This window comes from Meleagris gallopavo, chromosome 2, assembly GCF_000146605.3.
Source record: "Meleagris gallopavo isolate NT-WF06-2002-E0010 breed Aviagen turkey brand Nicholas breeding stock chromosome 2, Turkey_5.1, whole genome shotgun sequence".
NCBI lineage: Eukaryota > Metazoa > Chordata > Aves > Galliformes > Phasianidae > Meleagris > Meleagris gallopavo.
Window position 1 is genome coordinate 106,156,250 of NC_015012.2, and position 9,205 is coordinate 106,165,454.

The following is a 9,205-nucleotide window of genomic DNA, read 5'->3' on the forward strand; positions in this document are numbered from 1 at the left end:
TTTGGAAGTGATGAATTTCTTGTAAACCAATTTATTTAATTATGAGGTTCAACAAATTGGTTTGACCCTTAAGTGTGGAAAGTTCAGTCACTTCCAATTTACCTTTAATTGAGCTGAGGGTGTAGCTGTGAATGCTGTGTATTTACAGGGAGGTGGGGAAAAACCCCCACAAACTGCAGGCAAAAAATCAGGCCCCCAGCCATCAGATAAGGAAGGACAGGCAGGAACATTCAGAAACATGGATCATGTTGGAATTCCTTCTCCTGAAGCTTGGTTTGAAGAGTTGCATAAGCATTTCTCTGTTGGGTCGGAACTGAAGCACCACCAAAGCTGTAATGCACTTTGCTGAACGTTTAAAGTGGTTCTGTTTCTTCTAGAAATGTTTCTTTTTTCCTGCTTTGTAAAATAATTTTTTTGTTGGGAATCTTTTTCTAGACATTCCTCTCCTTGACTTTTCTTTCCAGATTTTGTTTCCTATCCTGTTTGCCATGTTTCCCTTCTTACGTGTCAGGATCTTACCCTACCCTCCTCCATTTTGGTAAGATAACAATCTATAAGGAAATCCAAATGCTTGATGCCATGCACGTAGCCTCTTCTTAACTTCATAAGCATAATTTTCAGTTGCAGTTATTTGGGTTTCGATTTAAAATGCTTTTTTTTGTTGTTGTTGTTTATTTGAATGCTTCTTTTCCTTAGCCGTGCAACGAGAAGTTAAGTCTGCTCTTTGGTTAGGAACTTGTACAGGAAAGATAAAGACAAATGAGCTCTCCTTAGTCCAGCTGCTGGTAAGCTGGGTGTAGGATTTGCGGTGAAATGTGTGCAACGTTTGTAGCACTTCGGGCTGTGTAGATTGAATGGCATTTACCTTCCCATACACACAAATAACTGCAGTATTTGGGCACTGAATTCTCTAGTGCTGGCTATTTATTACTGTGAGTCTTGTAAGGTGGCTGTGACAGAAGTTACATGTTGGGATGCTTAGCTGCAGCAAATACCTCATTACTGCTCAGCTGCAGATTTAAATATTACAAAATGTACCTCTGTCCCCTGGATTCCTGGGCTGCAGTCACTGCAATGTGAGTGATAGCAGTCAGTGCTGTCACATTTTTCCACTCTGTAGATTAATGTGAGGTCCTCTGAAGTATCAGATCCGTCTCACTTGCACTGTGGGTTCTGCATCCCAGCACGATGGGCTGTGTGAACCCCTTTGGCTTTGCTTCCTTTAGGGAAGGCTTTTTAATCAAGCCGATGGAAATACGTTAAAGCATTCACAAAGTGTATCACAGCCTCCCACCTAACTGTGTCTCTTCCAGTTCCTGGCAGTTCTACAGAGTAGGGACCCAGGATGAGCCTGCAGAAGGGATGCTTCTGACAGTCTGCCCTACGTAACTGTTAAAGGTCCACTTCTCTTTCCTGTGAGAAAGGTGTTCTCTCTCAGCTTAACACAGCTCCCGGATTGCAGTTATTTCCAGATGTGGTGTGTCACTCTTTTGGCACTGTGCTGGAATTCCCTGCAGTGATTACATACAGGCTGTATGAAAATATTTCTATTAATTGATAAATCACTGCATCTACTGATGTGGACGTAAATTATGAAATTGTGGTGTGTTTCACCCGTATCCCTATTGGTTTCAGCAGAGTCAAGATATGTCCCAACATGCCTGGAAAAGTTGTTTGAACACTCATAAAAAGCAATTAGAAAGAACACAGCCACACACTCACCCGTCTGCAGCTCCTCTGGCCACTGTGTGCTGGTGGGGCTTTAGAGGTGGGCAGCTGGCCCAGCACACCAGTTCTACTGGTGGAAGCTGCTGAAGGAGGAGGAGACCCCTGGGTTCTGTTTCATCCCTTTGGCTATTTTAAATCCCAGACTGCTGCAGCCTCAAATTGCATCTGTGTGAGTGACTGTGGTGGTTTTTTCTTCTGGAAATACAACATTCTGCATATGTTTGTTACTTTGCTCATGGAGACAGGGCTGCTCTTGCGGTCGTCACAGTAATTCCATTTTAAATTCTTACTTAAATTTCCTGCCAAATGGATTATTACTGCAGAAGGAGATCATTTACAAATGATAGAAACGGGAGGAGTGTGTGTGTGTGTGTGTGTATTTTTTTTTCCTCTCTTCCTGTTACCTTTTCATAGAACACCTAACCCAAACAAGTCCTCCTTCACGTTAAGCTTACTGAAGTTTGAGTAAAATCAGTAGGATGTGCTCCCAGGTAATTTTTTGCTTGATTTCTAACAAGCAGAGTGCTTTATTGGCACAGGCTGTAAGCAAGAGAAATACCTTAAGAGTCAGTTCTCCCTCAGCCCCTGCTCCATCAGCCCCTTGCATCATTACTCCTCTGTTTCTTCCTACTTTGTTGTTCTTCCCTGCTTTTCTAAAAATTGCAGACATGGTGACATATTTACCCACGACCACCTTTATGTTCTCTGCAATAGAATTAAATGGCAGCACAACAGGCTGGTTGCTGTACTGCTACAAATGCTTCCATTTCAGAAGGCAATGGATGATGAAGTGGGAAGTCCAGATATATCTGGAAGATATGAATGTTTTAAGGAGTTAAAAGAGAATGAGACACAGTAGTAGATGTTAAAATCAGTTAAGCCACTCATTCAAAGCCTTAGATTCCTACAGCTATAAATCAGCTTCGATAATGCAAGTAGAACTTTGTATTAATCAATGATTTCATGTCAGCTAAACACCAAAGTGGCACGAGTGGTCCAGCCCAGTATTCTTATGGCCTTTTTCTTGTTTGACCTCTTGCTGAAGCTTGAGAACAGGTGGGAAAATAGGGCTGGTGTAGCTTCTGCTAGATAGATTGGGATGCCACATGAAAACAAGAGGTTGCAAAACAAAACAGAAAACCCAGCAAAACTTGGAAGCACTTCTGCTGCCCATGGTAACACTGTGTGACATATTAGTTAAGCATTTAGAGTCCCTAGAACAAGCTTACTGAATTCATGCTGTAAAATCATGTCTGACATCAACTCTTAAATAAAAAGCCTGTCTCAATGGATACCTGTTGGCAGGTAAGGATTGACTGACTTTGGTGGAGACTCAGTAGGAAGCCCAGTTGTTAACTAGGTGAATTACAGATGTTCTGTGTTTGTGTAGATATTTCTCGTGGTCATATCTCCCTGCAAGATTAAGGAGTTTTATTGGTAAGGGTTGTAAGGAGACTGGGGGGTGGGGGGGAAGCAAAATTTCATGTAAGAGAGGTTACTGGGAGCTGAAGTGTGGAGAGTGTGATCAGTGAAAGGTTGTGTGCCTTAATGAAGTATGAAACGAGCTTCTAACCTCCGAGTTTTATCACTGACTTGGGGCCATGTGGTTTCTGCAAAGTACTGCACACAAGAAACTCCACTGTACAGCAATGTTTGCAGAACGTGACCTTACAGACAGGTTTGTGTCCTGCTGGCACACTCACATGAACCTCTGGATCTACTCTGTTGCTTTTATTTTTGACTCGGTTGCTAAATGGGAGTTTTTGTGCTTTCATGCTTAATGAGCAATAAGAAAGCAGGCTGTTGGCAAGGATTGCAGAGCGCATCTCTCAAAATGATTGGTTTTCTTTTTTAATTATTATCTCAGAGAACAGTAAAAACTGCATTTTTTTCTCCAAACACACCAGCTCTGTTTTATGGTGCTGGGTTACTGCAGCACTACTTCAATTAGAACTTGAATTTAAGTGCTAGATGAATCAATTCTTAGGTTTTTTCAAGGGGGAGAATGACTTCTGTGATATGCCAAAGTCACGTAGCTGTGTTACACAGCTCGGGTGCTGGACGTGCTGAGAACCTCTGAAGCAATAAGGAGTCTGATTATTTATGTGTTTACTTTTGTCTCGTGGAAAAATAACGTTAAAAAGGAGCGCGGCAAAACCTTCTGCTCTTGATGGCCGTCTGTTCTGTTATCCTTCCCTAGATCTGTTAAGCTTTGATGATGTAATAGCTACCTCAGACAACCTGTCGCATCCCACCGCCACGCGGCCCAAGATGCCCGGCCGCAGGCTGCCCACGCGCTTCAACTGCGGGAGTGCTGTGAGTATCCTGTGCACAGGGAGGCTGTGATGCCCCATCCCTGCAGGCATCCAAGGCCAGGCTGGATGTGGCTCTGGGCAGCCTGGGCTGCTGGTTGGCGACCTGCACACAGCAGGGGGTTGGGACTGGATGAGCGCTGTGGGCCTTTGCAACCTGGCCGTTCTGGGATTCTGTGATCGTGGTGCATTTGTTCCAGAAGTGAAGTCAGATCTGCAGGGATCAGTCATACCAAGTGCTTGCAGATGGAAGAGAGTGCACCTGAGAAGAACAGCACAGCTGTGTTGCTCTTTCCAGACCCTTCCTGTTCCATAGGGTACTGCCTGATCTCCCAGCAGCACAGATGTGCACTAAAGACACAGGCTTTAGCTCCATAAAGTCTTGGCTTAATGTTACGTTGGAAATGTTGTCAATTGTTAAAGCGTGAGGTTGTCAGAGAGTGAAAACAAAGTGGAGTTCTTGATTCTTATATCATTTTACATATATATTCATATATATTTTTATATATTCATATATATTCATATTCATATATATTCATATATATTCATATTCATATATATTCATATATGTGAATATATATGAATATGAATATATATGAATATATAAAAATATAGAATCAAGAACACTATGTATATATATAGTGATATATAGTGATTTGTTTTATAGCTCAGTCATGTCAGGTACCACGTACTTCACATTAACTGCCTGTTATGGCTTTGTGTGGTGGAAGTACCTGCAGATTGCCCAAAGCACCAAGGACTTGCTCTGCTGAGCGCTGCAGAGAAGTTTGCAAATCCTGCCCAAATTTTGTTTGATTTAAATCCAGATGAATGAGCATTGTGGGGAAGGAAGGTTCTGAGCGAGGAAAAAAACCCACAGTAGTCTTGCAGTACAAATCTGGTATCAATGGCTTTTTTAGAAACGTGGGCTTTTTCTTTTTTTCCTCCTTATTCTGAAAATGTTCTGAATTGTTTATTTTCCAGGCAAGTCAAAATGACAGTCCAGAAAAAATTTGAAGGTGCAGAAAGAAGAAGAAGAAAGTGCCAAACCAAAGCCAGTTGAAATGAGAAAGGTATGACACCATGGAGCCGGAGCCATGCCGAGCAGCTGGCTGCTGTTTCTCTAGCTTGTGTCACCAGGTCAGATAGATGCAACCCACCACAGCACAGAGTCCAGAACTGGATGATCTTTAAGGTCTCTTCCCAACCAAGCCATTCTGTAATTCTAAATACACGTGGTAAATTGTGTCTGTACAGCTGAATGCTGTAGCTCCCACAGCAGTACAACTTGTACACTGTAAGTAGGTAGTTTAGAAAGTGTGCGTTGCTTAGCTTTCTACTGATTTATTTTTTCAGCCATCTGTGTTGAGTCCACCAGTTCCATCTTCATCTCAGAGACCAAGTTCTGTCATCCTCAACGTTTTTTCTGGAGAAACCCAACCTAAAGTTGAAACAGATAACTCACAGGCTTCTGTGGAAGAGCTCAGGGCTCAGGTTCATGATTTGATGAATTTAGTAGATGCACTGAGAAAAGAACACGGGTGAGTATTTCCCTTCCCAACCTACAAATGGTTACATATGTTAACATCTTCTGAGTGTCTTTAGTGCCAAACTGTATTTCTGTCTTTAGTTTTAGAACACAGACATTTGTTCTGGAACTGTTTAAATGCTGATTTGTGCTGTAACTAACCCAGCTGTTAGAGTTCTGAAGAGGCTGTGAAGCATCTGGGCTGGTTAGTCTCCAAAACAGACTAGACCATGATGAGTGCAGGAGCTTAATGAATTAATTTGTTCAGAGATGTAGTGATCATTCTTATCTGAATCCAGTTATGAAACAAAACATTCTATGAGTTTTCTGTTCTAAAGAATTTCTCTTCCACGTAGAGAAGTTGCCAAGTTAGTTTGAATTCATCTCTCCAGATAGAGTAATTGTAAGAATGTTTCTGAAATAGTCTACTTAAAATCCTGACTCAAAGTCAGGGATAGTTGCACGATGATTGGTGTGGTGGAGCTGTTGGAAGCTCCTGGTGCAGCAAATTGGAATAGCTGGCCATGAGTGGTCTGTAGTTGAATGTGTGTGGTTTATAAGATGTAGCATCAGACTTATGTGGATCCCTCTTGTGAAACTGAAACGAGGCCTGTGCTTCCCCCTCCTCTAACTTTGATTTCTGTTAATTTATAAATTATTAGGAGAGAACTGGAAAAACTAAAGAAGGATTTGGAAGAAGAAAAGCTGATGCGAAGTAATCTGGAGGTAATATGAGCAATTCAAAGGAAGAAAAAAGATTTAGGAACATACATACATTGTTCAGGAATTTGGTTGCAGAGGAAGGTCTTAAAGGACCCTCTCAACCTTTCCTGCATTGATTTGCTGGGGTGTCATTGCAGGAATGCCTCACAGGGCAGGTAGGTGTGTGCAGGAGATTCACAGTTCCTCTTAGTTCAGCTCTCTTTGGGAAATAATCACTGTTTGTGTGTTGGAATATCAGGTGAGTGCTGCTAGATTCTGCACTGTGCTAGAGATGTGTCACAATGGGACGTGTTCCAAGAGAGACCATACGGACTTTTGGATGAATTTAAAATATGTATCATCAAAGGAGAAATAGGAAAACATCAGCTTTCCTAAATTCTTGATGGCCCGTCTAAAGTAAGCCAAAAAGAATAGAATGCATCTGAAAAATTTCCCTCTGAGCATCACCCACCTCAGACTCTTGATGAAAGCAAGCTGCATTATGGTCTCATGTTATTAACTTAATAGGATGAGCTCGTTATAGAAAAATATTTTAGTCTGATACAGATGGGCATTATCTCTGTGAAACAGCACTTCTTATTGACTTAAAGCTGCTTTCAAATCTGGAGAAGAAATTCTGGCAAGTTCTCTTTAATGCATCTCTGAAGCTGCCTGGAGTAAGCACTGGGAGTGAAGAGGAAGCGAGCTTCTTGTTTCTCTAAATCCAGTGGAAGAAATAAAAGTTAAAACTGGCATGCTATCCTGCATGAAGGCTGTTCTAGGAAGCCAGCCTGATCCAATGCATCATTGCACAGAGATACACCGAGAGATTTCACCCTTCAGCTTTGTTACTGTGTCATTCAGACTGAGTTGATCCGCCTCTGCGTACCAGAAGTCCAGGCAGATCTCTAATGATGGTAAATTCCTGCTCACTGAGCAGCCTGGTCGCACAACAGCAGCCACAAATATTGAGCTGTCAGTGCTTCTGTGTTATGATTTTATTTACTTAAAGCTCTTTGAGGCTGGCGAAGGCTGTGTAGACTTCAGATTGTTGTGGCTCTAACGCTGACTTTTCTTTCCAAATTGTTTTCCAGCTTGAAATAGAAAAACTGAAGAAAGCAGTGATGTCTACATGATACGCCCATGGACTGGATGTCTTTAACTTGCCAGGAATGCAAAGCTGAACACGAGTAGAACTGACTCCCTTATTTCATCATAATGGATGCTGGAGTTCTACAGTCTTAAGGAAATATAGTGCAACAAAGGAATATAGTCTTTTATTCAGAGATAAAAAACAAAAGAGAAAAATGGTGTAATTTTCTTGCCAATATAAAAGAGGCCTTATTTCTTACTGTGCTGGAATTGCAGACCTTTATTTTTTTTGGTTTGCTTGACAATACTACTGAATCTGTATAAAGAGGAGAGGGAATTCTTAATAGATTTTTATTGAATATCTGTAGCTTAATTTTTAAAGAGATCTATACTATAAATAGGGTGATCTATCTTCACAAGTAATCTGTAAAATAGTCCCTTGGGAGGGACAGAATAGCTGTATGAGAATTGGAGTCACTATTTTCCCCCTGCGTGCGAAAGGGAAGAGATGATATTTGTATATTTTTAATGTTGGCAGTCTCACCCAGGGTTCTGCTGTGTGCCTGTCTGCTGTTTGTCAGCTGGGTCATGAGATAGGAATTTCTTAATGCCACGGGTCGGGTGGCACACCTGTGCACCGTGGTGAGAAGGGCTGATCTGATCGGAGCGGTTCAGCAGGACGTTTTGTCACTTGCACTATTGGATTAAAAAGGGATTTAGGACTGAATCATGAAGTCGCAACAAAATGAACTTTTTAATGTCACGAAAGGAAGAGATGCAGAAAGGAGGCTGGGATCTGCTCTGAACCGGACCTGTGGTGCCTCAAATACTGCAGCACGCAATGTGGGAAGTAAACCTGAACTCACAGGGTCTGTGCTTCTGCTATCCAAACTGATGTCATCAGTCCTTCCAGTGGCTGAATATGCATCTTGATCTGTTTTTACAGTACTCGATTTTTGTTTATAATATGGCTCAAAATAAATCACTTGAACTTTGATACTCTCAAAAGGTCTCAATATTTATGTATTTATGCCTATACTTCTCAGTATATTGTGATCCTCTACATTTAATCGCATCTGTCCTTAGTGAGTGATCAGAACAGCTGCTGTGACAGCACCGTGCTGGTGTCCAAAAAGCATCTTTCACTTTTTGCATGGAAAAAAGTTATAATCTTGTTGATTGCCATTATCTTTAACTGCAGGGCTCAGCACGGTGCACCAGAAGGATAAAGCAATGGCATGTGAGGCTGTGGGAGACGATTAGAGCGATTGCTCTGTTCACTTGATAAAGGATTAAAACAACTGTATAATTAAAAAAGAAAGTCCACTGCACTTCTCCTGTTAGTGATGGGTAACAGCCTTCCCCTCCTTTCACATGGCAGAATTTACGTGACAAAGACGTCATGTTAGTTTGGCAACTTTAACAATAAGAGAAATAAGTTTCTATTCGTGTGAATAGTCATAAATATAGTAACTATTTCTTATGTCACTGATGATGTGGAAGTGCTAATTCTTGAGAATATGCTCTTTCCATAGCTGCATAGAATCCCAGAACGGCCTGGGTTGCAAAGGCCCACAGCGCTCATCCAGTCCCAACCCCCTGCTGTGTGCAGGTCGCCAACCAGCAGCCCAGGCTGCCCAGAGCCACATCCAGCCTGGCCTTGATGCCTGCAGGGATGGGGGCATCCACAGCCCTCCTTGGGCAACCTGTTCCAGTGCCTCACCACCCTCTGGATGAAAAAAACGAGGTAACAATTCAACAAAACTCAATAAAATATAAAACAAACCCAGTGAAAATGAAAGGTCTACAAAGAATAAAAGCAGCAACAAATGACAAAACTCAA

The 9,205-nt window shown here is 41.9% G+C and overlaps 2 protein-coding genes across 2 annotated transcripts in view; both read left to right on the forward strand.

Annotated features, from left to right (window-relative positions):
• Positions 1 to 4,074, forward strand: part of ADGRF4 (adhesion G protein-coupled receptor F4) — a 16,535-nt gene extending 12,461 nt beyond the window's left edge. The window contains 1 exon segment of the mRNA XM_031552268.1: positions 3,929 to 4,074. Coding sequence (XP_031408128.1) covers positions 3,929 to 4,074 — 146 coding nt within the window.
• Positions 517 to 8,370, forward strand: LOC104910038 (CD2-associated protein-like). Its single transcript, XM_019613407.2, has 6 exons — positions 517 to 538; positions 3,929 to 4,044; positions 5,025 to 5,113; positions 5,397 to 5,581; positions 6,231 to 6,294; positions 7,365 to 8,370. Exons 3-6 carry the CDS (start codon positions 5,105 to 5,107, stop codon positions 7,404 to 7,406), a joined length of 300 nt encoding a protein of 99 aa, XP_019468952.1. The 5' UTR covers positions 517 to 538; positions 3,929 to 4,044; positions 5,025 to 5,104; the 3' UTR covers positions 7,407 to 8,370.
• The last annotated feature ends 835 nt before the right edge of the window (positions 8,371 to 9,205 follow it).